The 21,289-nt window shown below is 43.2% G+C and overlaps 1 protein-coding gene across 4 annotated transcripts in view; it reads left to right on the forward strand.

The window, feature by feature from the left end:
* tsnare1 (T-SNARE Domain Containing 1) overlaps positions 1 to 21,289 on the forward strand; it is an 849,044-nt gene that overhangs the window by 120,378 nt on the left and 707,377 nt on the right. For all 4 annotated transcript variants that reach the window (XM_060824473.1, XM_060824475.1, XM_060824474.1 and 1 more), the window contains exon 2: positions 21,134 to 21,253. In XM_060824473.1, coding sequence (XP_060680456.1) covers positions 21,169 to 21,253 — 85 coding nt within the window. In that variant the 5' untranslated portion in view covers positions 21,134 to 21,168. The remainder of the gene's footprint in view (positions 1 to 21,133; positions 21,254 to 21,289) is intronic.

Genomic DNA, 21,289 nt, shown 5'->3' on the forward strand with positions numbered 1-21,289 from the left:
GGGATGAATGCCATGCTTCTAGGAATTCTCTGGCTGTTCTCTGTCTGGCTTGTCCTATGATAGTGGTGTTTTCCCAGTCAAATTCATGTTGCTGGTTGTCTGAGTGTATGGCTACTAGAGATAGCTGGTCGTGTCGTTTTGTGGCTAGCTGATGTTCATGGATGCGGATTGTTAGCTGTCTTCCTGTTTGTCCTATATAGTGTTTTGTGCAGTCCTTGCATGGTGTTTTGTAAACTACGTTAGTTTGGCTCATGCTGGGTATTGGGTCCTTTGTTCTAGTGAGTTGTTGTCTGAGCGTGGATGTTGGCTTGTGTGCTGTTATGAGTGCTAAGGGTCGCAGTAGTCTGGCTGTCAGTTCTGAGACGCTCCTGACGTATGGTAGAGTGGCTAGTCCTTTTGGTTGTGGCATGTCCTCGTTCCTCGGTCTATCTCTTAGGCATCTGGTGATAAAGTTGCGTGGGTATCCGTTTTTGGCGAATACCTTGTATAGGTGTTCCTCTTCCTCTTTTCGCAGTTCTGGTGTACTGCAGTGTGTTGTGGCCCTTTTGAATAGTGTCCTGATTCAGCTTCGTTTGTGTGTGTTGGGGTGGTTACTTTCATAGTTTAAGACTTGGTCTGTGTGTGTTGGTTTCCTGTGTACCCTTGTGGTGAATTCTCCGTTGGGTGTTCTCTCTACTAACACGTCTAGGAATGGGAGTTGGCTATCCTTTTCCTCTTCTCGTGTGAATCGGATTCCTGTGAGTGTGGCGTTGATGATTCGGTGTGTTTTTTCTATATCTGTGTTTTTGATGATTACAAAGGTGTCATCAACATATCTGATCCAGAGTTTGGGTTGGATTTGTGGTATGGCTGTATGTTCTAACCTTTGCATAACTGCCTCTGCTATGAGTCCCGAGATTGGTGATCCCATGGGTGTTCCGTTGATTTGTTCGTATATCTGATTGTTGAATGTAAAGTGTGTGGTGAGGCACAGGTCCAGTAGTTTAAGTATGCCATCCTTGTTGATAGGTTCGGCCTCCTGTGTTCTGTTATGTATGTCCAGTAGGTTGGCTATTGTTTCTTTGGCTAGGGTTTTGTCAATTGAAGTGAACAGTGCCGTCACGTCGAATGATACCATGGTTTCTTCTTTGTCTATGTGTGTATTCCTGATGACGTCCAAGAATTCCTGTGTTGATTGTATGGAGTGTTTGGATCAGCTGACTAGGTGTTTCAGTTTTTGTTGTAGTTCTTTGGCCAGTTTGTATGCTGGTGTCCCTGGTAGTGACAAAGAAACCATGGTATCATTCGACGTGATGGCACTGTTCACTTCAATTGACAAAACCCTAGCCAGAGAAACAATAGCCAACCTACTGGACATACATAACAGAACACAGGAGGCCGAACCTATCAACAAGGACGGCATACTTAAACTACTGGACCTGTGCCTCACCACACACTTTACATTCAACAATCAGATATACGAACAAATCAACGGAACACCCATGGGATCACCAATCTCGGGACTCATAGCAGAGGCAGTTATGCAAAGGTTAGAACATACAGCCATACCACAAATCCAACCCAAACTCTGGATCAGATATGTTGATGACACCTTTGTAATCATCAAAAACACAGATATAGAAAAAACACACCGAATCATCAACGCCACACTCACAGGAATCCGATTCACACGAGAAGAGGAAAAGGATAGCCAACTCCCATTCCTAGACGTGTTAGTAGAGAGAACACCCAACGGAGAATTCACTACAAGGGTACACAGGAAACCAACACACACAGACCAAGTCTTAAACTATGAAAGTAACCACCCCAACACACACAAACGAAGCTGAATCAGGACACTATTCAAAAGGGCCACAACACACTGCAGTACACCAGAACTGCGAAAAGAGGAAGAGGAACACCTATACAAGGTATTCGCCAAAAACGGATACCCACGCAACTTTATCACCAGATGCCTAAGAGATAGACCGAGGAACGAGGACATGCCACAACCAAAAGGACTAGCCACTCTACCATACGTCAGGAGCGTCTCAGAACTGACAGCCAGACTACTGTGATCCTTAGCACTCATAACAGCACACAAGCCAACATCCACGCTCAGACAACTCACTAGAACAAAGGACCCAATACCCAGCATGAGCCAAACTAACGTAGTTTACAAAATACCATGCAAGGACTGCACAAAACACTATATAGGACAAACAGGAAGACAGCTAACAATCCGCATCCATGAACATCAGCTAGCCACAAAACGACACGACCAGCTATCTCTAGTAGCCATACACTCAGACAACCAGCAACATGAATTTGACTGGGAAAACACCACTATCATAGGACAAGCCAGACAGAGAACAGCCAGAGAATTCCTAGAAGCATGGCATTCATCCCCAAACTCCATCAACAGACACATTGACCTGGACACCATATACAAACCACTACAGCTGAAACTGACACCCGGAAACGGCAAGAACATCCATCAACAGACACATCGACCTGGACCCCACATACAAATCACTGCAGCTGAAACTGACACCCGGAAGCGGCAAGAACAAACCAATATAAATACCGGAAGAAACATCAAAGCAGCGCTTCACACGAGGCTCCAACAGCACTGATGATGTTCCCTAGCCAGGAAACGAAACGTTTGCAGCAAAAACTTCCAGCTCGGCGAGCAGAACCACAACAACAGATACCCGAGCTACAAATCTTCAATCAGATTTTAAATCTTTATTTCTGATTTCCTGCATCCTCAATTCTGTTTTTTTGTTATTTAGCTTGGATCATCACTCATTATTGCCCTCATAATGACTTAATCTCAACTCTTTGAACCTATGCTGTCTAGTTTTGGACTCCCTATCCACGGAAGAAGACCTTAGTTATTTACCTTATCCATGCCCCTCATGATTTTAGAATTTCTATAAGGTTACCTCTCAGCCCCTGACAACTCCAGGGAAAATAGCCCCAGCCTATTCAGCCTGTCCCTATTGCTCAAGTACTCCAAACCAAGCAAAATCATTTTCTGAATTCTTTCAAGATTAACAACATCTTTTCTATAACAGTGAGACCAGAATTGAGTGCAGTACTCCAAAAGTGGCTGAATCAATGTCCTTTACAGCTACAACATGACATTCCAGCTCCTATACTCAATGCACTGTGTGTGCCAAAAGTTTTCTTCACTATCCTATCTACCCACGAATCCACTTTCATGGAACTATGCACCTGCACCCCTTTATTTGGAAACACTTCCCAAGGCCCTACCATTAACTCTATAAGTCCTGCCCTGACTTCCCTTAACAGAATGCATCTCACATTTATCTAAATTAAATTCCATTTGCCAATCCTCAGCCCATTGGCTCATCTGATCAAGATGTCAGTGTACTCTGAGATGACCTGCTTCATTGTCCACTATACCATCTATTTTGATGTCATCTACAAACATATGAACCATACGTCTTATATTCACATCCAAATCATTTATATGTGACAAAAAGCAGTGAACTCAGCACCAATCCTTCTAGCGCACTACTGGTCATGGGCCTCCAGTCTAAAAAAAACAACCCTCCACCACTGTCCACTGACTCCTACCTTCAAGCCAATATTGCACACAATTTGCTAGGTCCCCTTGGATTCCATGTGATGTAACCTTGTCAGCCAGGATCCTTGTAAATGAGAGCTGGGTGCAATGATCATTCATTGCCCATCGTGCACCAGTAACTTTATAATCAATCAGTCTGTTTCTGCTCTGAAAGGCAAATGCAGCATCTGTTTGCTAGATTTCCATTCACTTTTGGTGTTGGTGGCTAAAAGTGAATGTTTTGAAATGATTGAAGACCTTTTTGATGGTCCGACATGACACAACGTTAAGATTCTGAGCTACAGCGTGTATTGGGGGAAGATTTGCAGTGATTTAGAGCTGTTTATAAGTTGGGATGTGACTAAGGGCAGGCTCAAATACTAATAGGTGTCAGAATATGCATCCCTAAGACACAGGTATCACTGGCTGGGCCAGCATTTATTACTCCTGCCATCATTTTCCCCAAGTTGCTGATGAGCTGCCTTCTTTGAACTACTGTAGTCTTGGGGTGTGGAGGCACGTACAGTATTTTTATAAAGGGACCTTCAGAACTTTGACCTCGTGACAGTGAGGGAGTAGTGATCCAGTTCCAAATCAGGATTATGTTAAAATTGGAGGAGATTGTGTAATACCTGGTATTGCTATTTATCTGCTGCCATTTTCCTTCCAGGAGGCAGATGTCACAGGTTTTAAGGGGCTGTCAGATGAGCCTTGATATGTTCCCGAAGTGCATCTTGTCGGTGGTACACATGGCTGCCACTTTGCGTCAGTGGTCATTGTCATGACTGTGGTGGATAGGGTACAAAGCGAGGGGTCTGTTTTATTTTGAAATCAACGGTATATTGTAAAAGTAAACATTGATAGGATCATTATTCAAACAAAGTACTGTATGTGACTGATGTAGCCTTGTTTCAAACATTTCTTTTTGTCTTGCATAAATTCATTGGCCACGTGGTAAGCTCCAATTGACTTGGTGTGTTCGAAATGAAGCAGAATAGAATTATTTGCCAAATTTGTTATTCCTGATTTGAGAATTCAGGAGGAATATTCAGCTTAATGGTGAAGTCTTAGCAATTGTATTGTACATCAACTCTTTCTCGGTAGGCTGAATGAAAAGATGGGAGCATTGGGCAGGGATAGGGAGAGTCTGGACCATGATATATTTAATTTTCACTTGAGTTGACATGTTTAGGGAGGAGAAAGTGAGGACTGCAGATGCTGGAGAGTAGAGTCAAGAGTGTGGTGCTGGAAAAGCACAGCAGGTCAGGCGGTATCTGAGGAGCAGGAGCTAAGAATTACTCAATGCTCCTTCTACTATTTTGCTTTGTAGCTCCCAAACAGGACACATCAAAGCTGAAATAACTTTCTTTCTCAAAGGATTGATTCACTCACCAATAAGGTCACTACCCTTAAACTCAACAGAATTAGTGTGTTTTGAGATTTTGGATGAAGGTTTTCTCACTGAGCTGAAAGGTCCATTTCCAGACATTTCATTACCTTACTAGGTCACATCTTCAGTGGACCTCACGCGAAGCAATGGTGAAAATTCCTGCTTTCTATTTATATGTTTGGGTTTCTTTGGGTTGGTGATGTCACTTCCTGTTCCTGTTCTCAGGGGGTGGTAGATGGGGTATAACTCAATGTGTTTGTTGATAGATTTCCGGTTGGAATGCCATGCTTCTAGGAATTCTCGTGCGTGTCTTTGTTTAGCTTGTCCTAGGATGGATGTATTGTCCCAGTCGAAGTGGTGTCCTTCTTCATCCATATGTGAGGATAGTAGTGAGAGAGAGTCGTGTCTTTTTGTGGCTAGTCTGGAAATGAACCTTTCAGCTCAGCGAGCAAACCTACATCCTCTAAACAGAAATGTTGGGTTATTGACATAAAATCACTTGGATGAGGATGGATTAATTACGAAAAGCTGACACCTTTGTTCAAGGAAAGTAGAGTTTATACAATTGACTTTAGGTTTTTGATGAGGCAACAGAGGGTTGGTGAGGGTAATGAGGTTGATATGGTCTTAATGGATTTGGAAAGGTTTTAATAAAGTGCCAGTTATTCGGTTTGCCAGCAAAGACTCTGGAATAAAATGCATCAATTAAATGATAGGAAAGTGAGAGTAATGCTGAAACTTAAAAAGTAAGGGCATGGTTCGGCCATTTTGTTCTTCAATCCTATTGTGCCATTCACCGTGATCATCACTGATCATCTAACTCTCTACCTTGTTTCTGTTTTCGTTCCAAACGCTATGATTCCTTTAGCCCTAAGATCTATATCTAAATCTTTCTTCCAAGTTTATTGTTCAGGCACTTGCTTTGACAGAGAATTCCATGGGTTCACCATTCTCTAAATTAAGAGATTTCTCCTCACCTTAGTCCCAAATGGCCTACTCATTATCCTTCGACTGTGACCTTTGGTTCTAGACTCTCTGGTCATTGGGAAGATTTTTCCTGTGTTCTGCCTTCCCAGAATCAGTCTGGTAAATCTTTGATGCCTTCCATCCATAGCCAGAACATCCTATCTCCAATAAGGAAACCAAAAGTGCATGCAGTGTTCCTGGTGTGGTCTCACTAATGCCTGTGCAGGTGCAGCAAAGCATCCCTGCTCCTGCACTCAAATCCACATACTATGAAGGTCAACATGCTGTTTGCCTTCTTCCACACCTGCTGCACTTATTCTCAGTGACTGATATACAATGACACCCAGGTTTCATTGTACTTACCTCCTTCCAAATCGATCACCACTCAGCTATTCTGCATTCCTGTTTCTTTTTTTTCACTACCAGTATGGATAACCGTACTTTTGTCCACATTATGCTGCATCTGCCCACTCATCCAACTTGTCCAAATCACATTGAAACATTTCTGCTTCCTCTTCAGAGATGAATCTAACCCAGCTTTGTGTCCTCTGTGACTTTGGAGACATATTTATTTTCTCATCATTCATAAATATACAGAAGAAACTCGATTATCCAACATTCGATTATCTGAATTTTGGATTATCCGGACAAGATCGCAAGGCCCCGATGCTTGGCAAAACTGTGTTATCCAGCATTCGATTATGCAGAATTTGATTATCTGAACAAAATACTCCCCACCCATGTCATTCGGATAATTGAAGTACCTCTGTATGTGAATAGCTGAGTTCTGAACACTGATTCCTCCAATTCCATACTGGCCACTAGCTGCCGCTTGACAAAGACCCATTGAATCCTTCTTTGTTTCCACTTGCCAAACATCTACCCCCAAGCCCTTGTGCTTCATTATCACCGATTACTTTCGAATTTGGAACTTGAAACTCGAAAATTTTGTGAAGCACAAAGGGGATGCTGGTCGATTTTATGGAATAGACTGGTGGGAAGGCCAACTATATAAACTGCGGATACTGGAAATCAGAAACAAAAACAGAAGTTGCTGGAAGAGATCATCAGGTCTGGCAACATCTGTGGAAACCAATCAGGAGTTAACGTTTTGGGTCCAGTGACCTTTCCTCAGAACTATTGTGAGGAAGAATCACTGGACCCAAAACGTGAGCTCCGATTTCTCTGCACAAATGCTGGCAGACCTGCTGAGTTTTTCCAGCAATTCCTATTTTAGTTGCAAATGTTTAGTTGTTCGATTGTATTGCAGTGTGAAATGATGCTGTTTGGGTGGAAAGAATAATGAGAAGCATTACAAAGTAAAGGATAAAATTCTGAAGGGATGCAAATGTAGATGTATCGGTGATACATTTTCATATATCATTGATAGGGCAGTTTGAGAAAATACTTGGAAATATATGTGGGATACTCTGCTTTGTAAATAAAGAATGGATTGGATTCCCTACAGTGTGGAAACAGGTCCTTTTGGCTCTAAGTCCACAGTGACCCTCTGAAGAGTAACCCACCCAGACCTACCTCTCCCTGACTTAATGCACCTAAACACTATGGGCAATTTACTATGGTCAATTCACCTAAGCTGCACATCTTTGGACTGTGGGAGGAAACCCACACAGACATGGGGAGAATGTGCAAACTCCACGCAGGCAGTTGCCCGAGGCTGGAATCGAACCTGGGTCCCTGGTGCTGTGAGGCAGCAATGCTAGCTACTGAGCCACCATGCCACCATTGGAGTCAATGGAACCACTTAACCAAAACCTGGTAGGTTTGAAAGAGGACTTCAAACAGAATCAGTTTGTAAAGGGAATTGGATCATTACCTGAAGAGAGAAACTTTACAAAGCCATGGGGACAAGTGTGGGAATGGATCCAGTCAATGGGCGGCACGGTGGCACAGTGGTTAGCACTGCTGCCTCACAGCGCATGAGACCTGGGTTCAATTCCCGACTCAGGCGACTGACTGTGTGGAGTTTACACGTTTTCCCCGTGTCTGCGAGGGTTTCCTCCGGGTGCTCCGGTTTCCTCCCACAGTCCAAAGATGTGCGGGTCAGGTGAACTGGCCATGCTAAATTTCCCATAGTGTTAGGTAAGGGGTAAATGAAGGGGTACGGGTGGGTTGCGCTTCGGCGGGTCGGTGTGGACTTGTTGGGCCGAAGGGCCTGTTTCCACACTGTAAGTAATCTAATCTTAATGTGCTCCTACAAAGAGCTGAAACTACAATATTCAGGAAGCTAATCCACATAAAACCTGAAAGAACTTCAGATGGTGGAAGAAATCAAACTTAACCTTGAAGTTCTGAAGAAGGACCACTGGACTTGAGACATTAACTCTGATTTCTCTCAGCAGATGCTGCCACACCTGAGCACTTCTAGCAATTTCTGTTTTTGTTTGTGTTTGAGGCTAATTTACATTTCGGTCCTTTGCTTCATGAGGGTTAAAGTTTTGAAAGATCTTTCAAAATTACCTTCTTTCAAACCCTTATTACTCATGACATTTCAATACATATTTTTGACGTCTGTCATTTTTGTGACCTTGAGCTTGACTGTTATTCGATAAGTTGCTGCCTCCACTATCATATCCTACTTGACTTCAAAATTTCAAGAGTGAAGCGGTGCAATTAATCTTCCTATTTTCTTCTCAGCTTTTTTGTTTTTATTTTCACCAACTACCATACTTATCATCGGTCAAAATAAGTGATAGGATTCGTATTCTTTTAATACTTTTTATGAATGTCAAGCTGAAGGACGTTGGTGCGAGTGAAAGGTACCTTCTTCTCTGATGTTCGATATTGGCATGAAAAGTCAGGTATAAAGAATAAATGGCAGAGTAATAACAATGGTCAATCATGCCCATACTCTGTGTGTTTAATTTCAACCTATTAATCAAGGTCGTACCAACTTCATCTATTTTCAGTGTTTAAGGTTTTGCCTCACTTGCAACACATGCCAGATACAAGGTAAACTAGAATTTGAGTGATAATCATGTTTTGTATCTGGTTTTGCAGAATACAGAAGTATTTTAAGAACATTAATAGTTTAATTGGAGACAATGGAGTTTACATATTTTGCTTTGTCTTCGCATCGGGCAAGAAACTTCTTTAACCTATGAATCTCTGCTTTCCAGATTACTGGAATGCTGGTTCTCAATGCAACATTTGACTGTTTTTAAGATGATTTTCTGTTTCGGTTGAGATTATTTTCCTTGGTAACTTATGCAGTGGGTACCCGCATGGACCCCAGTCATGGCTGTCCTCTTGTGGGTTAAGTGGAACATTCCTTGTTCCAATCCTACTCTAGTCCCCACCAACAACTCTTTCCCCAGTACATTGATGACATCATTAGTGCTGCTTTCCCTTCCTTATCCACAATCCCACTTTTATCCATTTTCCATCCTGCTCTAATCTTCACTTGGTCCATTTCTAACCCCTCACTTCCTTTACTTGATGTCTCTGTTTCCATTTCTGGACATAGACCGTCCATTGATATACATTACAATGCAGTTACCTGGACCATAAATCCTCACATCCTGCTTCCTGCAAAACTTCCATCCCATTCTCCATTTTCTCTGTTTCATCTGTTCTGGCAATGCCATCTTCCACAGGGGGAGCCTCAGAAATGTCCATCCTTTTCCTCCAACAAGGATTCTCCACCTCTGTTGTTGCCAGGCCAGACATGGCTGAGTCCCCTATTTCCTGCACTTTTGTCCTTACCCCTTCTTTTCCCTCCTACAACAATGGTAGGGATCCCCAGTCCTCAGTTATCATCTCATCCACATCCAAAGGGCAATTGGCCACTATCTCTGCCACCTCCGATGGAATGCCATCACCAAATGCACATTACCTCCACCCCCATCCCACCCCTGTCAGTCTTCCATTCCTTCCCTGTCAGCAGGGACCATTTCCCCTGGACACCCTGGTCTATTCCTCCTCCACCCTCAACAAATCCCCAGACCCTCGCGCACCTTCATTTGAACTGTGGAAGGTGTAACACCTGCCCATTTACTTCCTGTCTCCTCACTGAAAGGTCTCTGACCTACCTCTTAAGTGAAGCAATGTTTTACCTACACATCACTCAATCTAATCTATTGCATATGCTGCTCACAATATGGTCTTGTCTACAGTGGGGAAACAAAGCTCAGACTGGGGGACTGCTTTCTGGAATACCTATGTTCTGTCCATAAAAAGGACCCTAAGGCCCCCGGAAGGTGGGCGGGATTTCTGTCTGTAAAAGTAATCTCGGAGGCGGAGGCGGTGGAAGTGTTTGACGTCATGGCATGTATTAAATTCATTGATGTATTTACGGAGGGGGATAAAGGTGAGGCCTTTGCTGAGGACTGATCGTTCGTCCTCAGTGAAGGGGAGGTCAAGGGGAATGGTGAAAACTTGGCAGGGCTGGGAGCTAAGAACCGGGGTAGGTGTGGAGCTGGGAGTGAGGGCAGAGCCTGTAACTGGAGTGGTTGTCATGTTAGTGGGAATGGGGGTGGAGTCATGAGCAGGGGTGGTGTTCTCCTCAGGGTTCTGGGGGGCAGGTATGGTGACAGTGGGACCTGCGGGGAGCATGTCAGCAGAATACAGGTGAGTGGAGTTGGTGGGGGCAGAAGTGGTGGCAAACATGGTAGTGGGGGGGGGTGGGCGGAGGTCACTGAGAGTGTGACATCAGCGATGATGTGAGGGGCGGAAGTGATGTCACTTGTGGTGCATGAGGAATTGTGAGGGGTGAAAGTGCCTATGAAAGTGGTCATGATGGGGGCAGAAGTGACGTCATCTATCACCGTGGGGATGGTGGCTACAGCAGCCGCATGGCTAATGGTGTCCAAGCAATTCCAGAGGCCGGGGGAATCTTCTGGAATGTTCCATTTTCATCCACTAATGGTCCTAATTCATAGCTTTACTTTCTCCTGGCTCACCATTATTCATTACTTTGTCTCTCCAACTGTCATTTGCTTTCCCTAGGCTCCATCTCCATCTATCATTTACGTCTTCCCCTACCCCACCCTCATCTTCTTCATATCTATAAACCCAGCTACACTCATTCATGAAGAAAGGTCACTGAATCTAAAACCACAACTGTGTTGCTGTTGTCAGGTACTACTGAGTTTCTCCAGCTATTTCTGTTTATCCCAGTTCTTGATAATGTTCTTTCTTTTTTTAAAAAAATGCATTTACATTATTAACTGCATTACATCTAAAGTTTCGTTTTGGCTGAAGATTTATCAGACTGTTCCTCATATGGGCTTGGGAACTGGCCAGGGTGTGCATTTGTTTGCACGTATTAGTTTGCTGTTACCAATCTGTGCAGAAAATCTTTGAAGAATATTATGTTACTCTGCACATGCCACATGGAACAGCTTATGCTAAATTGGGTGATGATTTGTTGACTTGAATATTATTTGTTGGAATACACAATGAGGACTAAAGTCTGGATGCAGAGGTATCATGCAGGGCTCAGCAATGTCATAGTGGCCTCTGAGTTAAAATGCAGTGCAGTCAGGTGTTAATCTTGAGACACATAGTCTATGATGAAACTTTGTGCAGAAGAACTACTGTATTGATAGTAAGTACTGTTTTTTTTAATGAGACAATAAATTTTCTGTCCCTGAGGCAGATTTAAAAGATTCCATACTAGACAGTCAAGAGTCTGGAAGAACACAGCAAGTCAGACAGCATCAGGAGATGGAGAAGTTGACATTTCAGGTGTAACCCTTCTTCAGGACTTGGGGGGTGGGTGGAGGGGAGCTGCAGATAAAAGGGTTGGTGGGGGCAGGGTGGTAAAGTGGGGATAGGTGAAGACAGACAGAGGGAATGATCCGGTTGGTCAGTGGGAGGGATGAATTCGGTAGGTGGCTGGTTGAAGTGGAAGGGAAGGGAAGGTAGAGAGGCTGGGAAGGGAGGTTATTTGAAATTGGAGAACTCAATTTTGGGCTTTAGGCTGCTCAGGCTGAAGGTGAAGTGGTATTCCTCCAATTTTTGCGGTTTCGTTTGTTGTGGGAATGGAGGAGGCCAAGGATGGTCATGTCGGAAAGGGTGTGGGAAGCGGAATTAAAATGGGTGGTGACTTGGAGGTCTGGTCGGCCCCTGTGGGCCCAGCTGAGATACTCAGTGAAACATTCCCTAAGTTTATGTATGGTTTCCCTGATGTACAGAAGACCATATCGGGAGGACCTGATGTAGTAAATTAGGTTGGAAGAGAGGCAGGTGATCCTCTGTCTCACCTGGAAGGACTGTAGGACTGTTTGGGACCCTGGATGAAGGTGGGGGGTGGGGGGTGGTGGGGGTGGGGGGGGGGTGATGTGATGGCAGGTTTTGCATCTTTTCTGTTTGCAGGGAAAGGTTCGGTGGTGAGAGTGGCGCAAACTAGGGACTGTCGAAGGGAATAGTCCTTGTGGAAGGCAGAGAGGGCGTGGGGAGGGGAAGATGTTTTTTGGTGGTGGGGTCTAGTTAGAGTTGGCAAAAGGTATTTAAGGATGATGTGTTGGATGCCCTCCACTGCACCACCTCTATTCCCATTCCACAGCTCTAAATCCCACCCCCACCAAATGCAATAAAGGCAATGTTCCCCTTGTCCTCACCTACCATCCCACCAGTCTCTGTGTACAATGCATCATCCTTAAACACTTCCACCAACGCCAACTAGACTTCAACACAAAGAACATCTTCCCCTTCCCACCCCTCCCTGCCTTCCATCAAGGACCGTTCCCTTCGACAGTTCTTGGTTTGCGCCACTTAGCCCACCAACCCACACACCCCCACCCAAACCCCCCGGTATCTTCCCCTGAAACCGGAAAAAGATGCAAAACCTGCTGGTACATCACACCCCTCATCTCCACCCAGGGCCCCAAGCAGTCCTTCCAGGTGTGACAGAGGTCCACTTGCCTCTCTTCCCTCCTAATTTACTGCATTATGTCCTCCCGGTGTGGTCTTCTGTACTTCAGGGATACCAAACGTAAACTGAGGGAATGTTTTTCCGAGCATCTCAGCTGGGCCTGTGGCCGACCAGACTTTCCAGTCATTGCCCGTTTAATTCCCTTTCCGACTCCCTTTCCAACATGACCACCCTTGGCATCTTCCATTGCTACAATGAACCAAACTGCAAATTGGAGGAACAACACCTCATCTTCCACCTGGGCAGCCTAGAGCCCAGAGGACTCAACATTGAGTTCTCTAATGTGAAATAACCTCCTTTCTCATCCCTCGACTCCCTCCCTAGCCCCTCTCCCCTCCCTTCCACTTCTTTCAGCCACCAACCAGATTCATTCTTCCCATTGACCAACCAGGGCATACCCTCTACCCGTCTTCACCTATCCCCACTTCACCACCCAGCCCCCGCCACCACCTTTATCTGCAGCTCTCCCTACACTGATCCCCAGTCCTGAAGAAGGTTTGTACCTGAAACATCAACTTCTTCACCTCCTGATGCTGCCTGGCTTGCTGTGTTCCTCTAGCCTCCTGCCTGTCTACTTTGGATTCCAGCATTTCCAGTTTTATTTTTCTCTCAAAAAGATTCCATGACAACGTTTGAAGGAGAGTAGTGTTTCACCCAAAATTCCAACCAATGCTGACCCTTGGTCAGTCGAATTGGAATAATTTATCTAATCATTACGTCACTTTTTTTGTTTGAGGGAGCTTGATGTGTGCAAATTGGTTTGCCACAATTCCCTACTGTTATGGACTAAGCCAGACCACTCAAAACATTCTGAAGAAGGCAGCTCAGACCATAACTTTGCAATTTGTTTTGGTAAGTGTACAGTGAAAATTACCCAGGTTAAGTTAGCGAGGTTTTAAAACAGTCAAAAGTGTATTCACAAAATTGCACAATGAAACACAAAGAACAGAATAAAAAAAACCCTACAGAACTCAGTCTATCCAAGCTAGACCTAACTATGCTGAACTGAATATACACAACAATCACAATAAGCAAATCCCTTTAAAAACCAGTACAAATGGAACACATGCTTATAGTTTCAAGTCAGAAGAGGGGGAGAGTGAGAGAGAACCTGTTTTCACACGGCTCACTGTGAACTCCCAACTAGTTCTGAACTGAACTGAACTGAACTGCCCAGCTAGAGAACTGACCACTCTTTATATAGGTCACGTCTAAAAGATGTTCACTTTAGCCTGAAGTCTCATCTGTTTACATATAAACAAAAAGGCCTCTCAATTTCCTTTAATGTCTGCATCAAACCAGTCTAATCAGCACTGGGAGCATTTACGACCCCTCTGAAAAAAAACCAAGGGCGTAGTATCCTTGAGAAAAGGAACAGCCTTCAGAAAAAAAGGATCCAGCTTTGTAACACCTCCCTCTTCCAAGAAAAGGGCCCTCAATACCAAATGAGGGCTTCATTTTTAAAAACCTTCAAAAACCCAGTTAGTAGTTTCACCACAGACATACGCTAATACTACCTATAAACATACAAACATGCACAACGACATGCAAATTCAAGCCATGGCACACCTGCCACCGAACGCTTCCGTATCTCATTCAAGTCTCGATAACACATCGGCAATCACGTTTTTGTGACCTGCCACGTGCACAACTGTCAAATTGAAGAGCTGCAATATCAAACTCCATCTAAGCAGTCTGGCATTTTTGTCCTTAAACCTTTCCACAAATGTCAATTTCCACAAATGATTGTCTCGGATGCATTGCTGGTAATATAAACACTGAAATATTGGAATGCCAACAACAAGCCTAAAATCTCTTTCTCAACTGTTGAATATTTCTCGTGATGAACATTCATCTTCCTGGAAAAATACCCGATGGGTCTTTCGATTCCCTTGTTATCCTCCTGCAGGAGCACCGCACCGACACCCTCATCACTGGCATCGATAGCCACCTTGAAAGGCTTTGTGTAATCTGGTGTGACTAATACTGGGGCAGTGGTTAATACAGTTTTTAGGCTGTCAAATGCCTTTTGACAGTCCACTGTCCACTAAAATGTTTTGCCCTTTTTTAACCATTTGGTGAGTGGAGCAGTCACATTACTCAAGTTCAGCACAAACAATTGGGAAAATCCACTCAATTTAGGAACCGTAGTACTTTTTTAGTCGATGGTGTGGGAAATTCACCAATTACTTTTGTTTTCGCATCCCATGGGGTAATTGCTCCAATTTCCATCCCTCATGGACTGAAATGGATTCTGGAAGCCAAATCGTGTTTTATGGAGCAGCTCATAATCATCAGCCACTTCAGAATTAACCATGCCATTTTAACTCTCTGCTCTTCCACACTACTTCAGACAGTGAATTTTTGAATTCCTCCAAATACAATCACCTCTCTAATGGCATCATAGGTTTGCTCAATTTCAAAGCTCAGCCACCTATCAAAATTACTCTGTTTGATCCTTTCACATTCTATGTAGGTTTGATCAGGGTCCCTCCTTTGATACCTGAAATGTTGTCTATTGGCTTCTGGTACAAGCTCATGCGCACTTAAAAGGGCTTTCATCACGTCCTCATACTCCGAAGATACCTCCCCTGATAGTGATGCGAATAACTCACTCGCCCTACCTACAAGTTTTGTTTGGATCAACAAAACCCACATGGCCACTGGCCACTGCATTTGTTTAGCTACCTTTTAAAATGAAATGAAGAAAGCTTCCATATCCTTCTCATAAAATGTAGGCAATGCTTGAACATACTTAATCACTTTACCACTGGATTTCTGACTACCAGGAGCTTGCTCATCCTCACTCTCTTTCTCACTAAGCCTACCCTCAGCCTTTATCTCCAGCTTTTTAAGCTGACTTTCCTTTTAAAGTTAAAAATCACACAACACCAGGTTATAGTCCAACAGGTTTAATTAGAAGCACTGGCTTTGGGAGTGCTGCTCCTGCAGGTTGTTGAAGCACAACCACCTGATGAAGGAGCAGCGGTCTGAAAGCTAGTGCTTCCAATTAAACCTGTTGGACTATAAGTTGGTGTTGTGTGATTTTTAACTTTGTACATCTCAGTCCAACACCGGCATCTCCATATCATCATTTCCTTTCAAAGTGTCAGTTTTTGAAGTTCAAAAGCGCTCTCTTTTTTCTTTCTCTGCTCTTTGTTTTTCTCTCCCTTCTGCTTTTATTTGTAACTCAAACTGTTTCATTTCTGCTGCCCTTTCCTTATCTCTCACCTCTATTTCAAGCTGCTTTATTTGCCATCAAATTCTTGCCAACTTTATAATTCTGATGGTTTCTCCAGCAAGTTTAAATGCTGAGCTTCTGCTGTCATTATTTCTCCTTTTCTCACAGAAGCAGGCAGTTCTCATTTCAAGTTGTCTGCTAATTTCAGCAGCTTGGTCTTATTCACCTTTTTCCAAACTTCCAAAGAGACAGCATCCATATCCAGAAAACTTTTGGCGACTGAAAGAGCCATTATTATCCCAAGTTTTGTCTACCCAACCAAAACCAGCCCTTCAAATGAAGACACTAGCACCTACACTCGCTATTTAAAATCTGGTAAAGAACCTCCAATCTCTTATGGACCAGGCCAGACCACTCAAAACATTCTTAAACAGGCAGCCCCAGACCATAACTCTGCAATTTGTTTCGGTAAGTGTGCAGTGAAAATTACCAGGGTAAAGTTAGCAAGGTTCACAGCCAGGTTTTAAATCAGAAAAAATGTATTCAAAAAATTACACAATGAAACACAAAGAATATAATAAAAAACCCTGTGGAACTCCGTCTACCCAAACTAGACTTGATTATGCTGTTCTGGATAGACCCAACAGTCCTAATAAGCAAACTCCCTTAAAAACCAGTACAAATGGAACAAATGCTTACAAGTGGAAGTTAGAAGGGCAGAAGGAGAGAGAAAGAGAGGGGAAGAGAGAGAGAGAGAGAGACTGTTTTCACACAATTCAGTATTGAACTCCCAAGTAGTTCTGGACTAAACTGAACTGTCCAACTAGAGAGCTGACCACTCTCCTTTCTTTATACAAGTCACTTCAAAACATGATTACTTCATCCTGTAGTCTCGTCTCTTTACATGTTTTTTAAAAAAGGCCTCTCAGTACCCTTTAATCTCGATACCAAACCAGTCTAAATGGCACCGGAAGCATTTACAACCCCTCTGAGAAAACCAAGGGCATAATATCCTTGAGAAAAGAACACCTTTTGGAAAAAAGGAAGCAGCTTTGTGACACTACACTACAGCATATTACAAAGCATTTAACTTTTATTTATATATTTCATGTTCTGTGGCTCTTGTGGCACATTGTTGTGCCCCTACATCTGAGCCAAAGCTCAAGCTCAAATCCCATTTTTCCCTGAGGAGTGGAATGACATCCCTGAATAGGTTGCTTTTGAACATATTGCCACAATATTATACTGGGTGCAAAGTATTCAGATTTATCTGTGGTTGTGGAAGGTACCAAATTAATGGGTGTTGTTCCTTTCCTTCAGAGTCACAGATTCATACAGCACTGAAACAGGCTCTTCAACTCTCCATGTCTGTGCTGACCAGCAGACAGTAAACTACACTCAGCCTATTTATCTGTATTTGGTCCATAGCCTACTCTGCCCTTGAATATAAAAATAACCCTGCACCATCACTCTTTGAGTCCTAATTGTAAGCCAGGTTTAGATCCAGTTTGCCAACTTTTCTTGGAGCCCAAGGTCTGTTACCTTTTGGACCACCCTTCCTTGTGGGATCTTGTCAATGACCTCACTAAATTCCATGTAAACCATATCAATCTGCAGTATCCCCATCAATATATTTTGGCACCTTTTCAAAAATTTGTCAGACAGGATCTTCTGCTTTTCTAATTAACCTGTTCAGAGACATTCTCTCATACCTCTGGAGCAGGCGGACTTGAAACTGGGTCTCTTGGTCCAGGGGTACGGACACTACCACTACAGCAGAAGAGGGTTCCCTCAGATAGGATCTCCCTCGAACAAATCCCTGTTGACTACCCTCATCAATGCCCATCTTTCCAAGGAATTCATTAGTCCTGTCCTTCAGAATTTTCTGCTTCCAATCTTTCTCCCTTTTCTTCATTTAACATTTACATTCACAGGAGTGCACCCTTGATTAAATTTCAAAATGCTATTGTTTTTATAGGTTCACTGAAATTCAAGGTTCTGCTTTCATTTTTTAAAAAAAATCTCTATTCTTAACTTGTGTGAGCAACTTTGAATCAATGAATTAGGACATAGCTGCAATACACTCTATATCTTTCCACACAGCCCTATTTAAAAGTGTAATTTCTTCAAAATGTGTTGTGTCCTAATTATTTTGCCATTAAGACTTAATAGCATTTGTCATATTACTCCACGGTAATGCCTTCTGTGAATTCTTAAATATCCTATTAATTATTAATATCATTAGTGCTTTCATCAACACCTTTTGTAGCTTCTGTGCAGAAAATGCAGTGAGAACAAGTGAAGGGCACAGTTTCATTTAACTGTGTCCAACTACACTCCTATACTCTCAGCGTACATCCTATTAAACATATTTTTGAATTTTCCTGAAATCTTTGTTTTTCATCAAGTTTTTTTTTACTCGGTGGTTCCTACTGCAGAATGTATTTAATGGATGTTTTCAATTTGTCATAATAAATGTGGTGTAGTGTTTGCCTCTGAATTTCCATCTAACACCCTTTCAAAGGAGAAATAGTGAGCAGAATTCCACACTGAACTGGATAACGTAGCCTTAGGACAGAAGGATGTAGGGCTGCCAGAGTCTTACCAGATCATAGGCAAAAGTGGAGATGCTGGAGATGAGAGTCTAGATTAGACTGGTGCTGGAAAAGCACAGCGGGTCAGGCAGCATTACCAGACCATAGGACTGCTTTCTCATTTGAGAGAGATGACCGATGAACTTTGCTTCAGGTGAGGAGAGAGATTGAGAAGGCATGCCCTTCATGGTAACCTCAGCCAGTGTGGGAATTGAACCCATGCTGTTGGCATTAATCTACATCTCGAACCAGTCTTCCGGCCAACTGATGCCAAGATCAAGAAGAGATTTCAAAACAAGATTGAGAACTTTAAAACCTGTGTATATTTTGGACCAGGAGCAAATGTCAGTCAGGGGTGAAAGGTATCAAGAGCAGCACAGTTTTAGATGCAGTTGAGGTTTTGTTGGATGAAAGACTGGACAATATTGGAATAGTAAAGACTGGAAATAATAATGTCGAAGGTGAGAATTTCAACAGCAGATGAATGCGGCCTTTAGGAGTATGATAATATGTTTGCATCTCTGCAAAATTCTTGATGACTGCAAAAACATTGTCATTGTTCCTTATCTATTAAAATACATCCTTCAGTTTGTTAAAAGACTGAGTAATGAGCATTTGTGTTCAGTTAGTCGTGTTTGTTTGAGTCGTCAGCAGATGCAAACACTGTGTTCTGATGATCAAGTTCGAAACATAGAAACAGAAGATAGGAGTAGACTATTCAACCCCTCAAGCTTTCTCCACCTTACATTATGATCATGGCTGATCACCTGCTTAAGCCCCCAAGCTTGACCCCCCCCTCGCCCCACCACCCTATCACTACCACCACCTCCCCAATATCGCTTGATCCCTTTGGCCACAAGATCTGGTCAGAAAGCCAGAGACATGCATAAAGTACAGTCTGAGAAAGCAGACATTTAAATTCACAGCCAAAGGTGAAACATCTCCGTTATTTGAGGGCACACAACCCTTGAGGATTGGCTAAAACTTCTTGAATTGGAGCCACATACAAAAACGTCAAGAGGGCAGAAAGAATACATCTGCAGACAACCCCTGTGAAATCGCCTCAGCAAAGAAACCATAAACAATCACTCATACTTTTAAAAACAAACCTTCCTTTCATTTTCAACTCTGAAATCTGTAACTTCATGGTCTGGCATGTCCTTCAATCGACTTTAGCATCAGGCCAGGGAACCATCTCTGATTCAATGAGGGGTAGAAGAGGTCACACCAGCGCAGCAGTAGCCACGACTAAAAATGAGATCCCAGTCTAGTGTAGTTACAAACTACTGGGCTATGGATTCACATCAAACAGCAGCATGCAACATACAGTCATTCCCAAACCCACGGGTCATTAATAAATTCAGCAATCCTGCCACCTCCAGTTGTGAATCATGGAAGATAACTAAACAGGAGTTGGAGGCTCTGCACATATTCCCCTCCTCAATGAGGATTATGAGGAACCTTGACTAGGTAGGTGTGGAGGGAAGATTTCCTTTCATGGGAAATTGAAACAAAAGGCGTTACCCATTTAAAAAAGACATAAGGTATAATGGTCTCACACACAAGGTTGTCGGTCTTGAGTATGCTCTTCCTGAAAATGGAAGCAGAGTCCTTGAATATTTTGAGGGTAGAGGTAGATAGATTCATGATTGCAGCTGGGAAAAGATTGGTCTATATGCTGAGAAAAGGGTAGGTATAATGGGGGAAATAAACAAAAGGTAAAGATTGGCCTGGGAAAATGGGTAGCTGCAAATAAGGACCATTGTGTGTGGCAGCAGCTCATATGATGACAAGACCAAGTGTTGGGTTAAGAAGCTAGGAAATTGTTGAACTCAGTATTAAATCCAGAAGGTTGCAGGGTTCCCAAGTAGAAACTGGGGTTTAATCTAGCTTGTGCTATCAGTGGTCAGAGAACAGAGTGGTGTGGTGAAGTGGCAGGTAATTAGAAGTTCAAGATCATTTTTGCGGACAGATTGTTGGAGTTCTACAAAGTTGTCATCTAGTCTACACTTTGTTTCCTCAATGTAAAGGCAAGCACATTGTGAGCAGCAGATGCAGTAAACGAGACTGTGTGGAGCACAGGTAAAGTGCTGCTTCACCTGGAAGCTGTGTTCAGGCCCTTAGATACTGAGGGGTGAGGAAGGAAAGAGCCATGTGTTGCACCTTCTGCTGTTGCATGGGAGGTACTGTGGGAAGATGAGGCGATGTTGGGAGTGGGCCAAGAAGTCCCATTGGGAATAGTCCCTGTGGAAGGCTGACAAGGGAGGGGAGGGAAATCTGTACATGGTGGTGACATCCCAGTGGGGTTGGCAGAAACAGTGGTTAATGATCCTCTGGATGTAGATATTGGAGGAATAGTAGATGAGGATGAGTGGGATTCTATTCCTGCTGTGGGAGGGAAGAGAGGGCGTGAGGGCTCTATGACATGAATGTGTTTTAATCTAATGAATTATTTAAATCAGAATTGCTGAGAGAGAGGAATCTGTTGAATTGCTTCTAATATCTCTCATGACTTGCCTTTTCTTCAAAGGTGTATTCCTTCGACTTCCATTCAACACTGCAGCAATGTCATATGGAGCTATCGATGGCAGCAGCTTCAGTGGACGCAACCCATTTGGAGGACCTTCAAGACAAGGATATCAGCCTTTAGGTAAATCTCAGTTTGATAACCTTTCCATAATATCTC

This window comes from Hemiscyllium ocellatum, chromosome 4 (assembly GCF_020745735.1).
Source record: "Hemiscyllium ocellatum isolate sHemOce1 chromosome 4, sHemOce1.pat.X.cur, whole genome shotgun sequence".
NCBI classification, from domain to species: Eukaryota; Metazoa; Chordata; class Chondrichthyes; order Orectolobiformes; family Hemiscylliidae; genus Hemiscyllium; species Hemiscyllium ocellatum.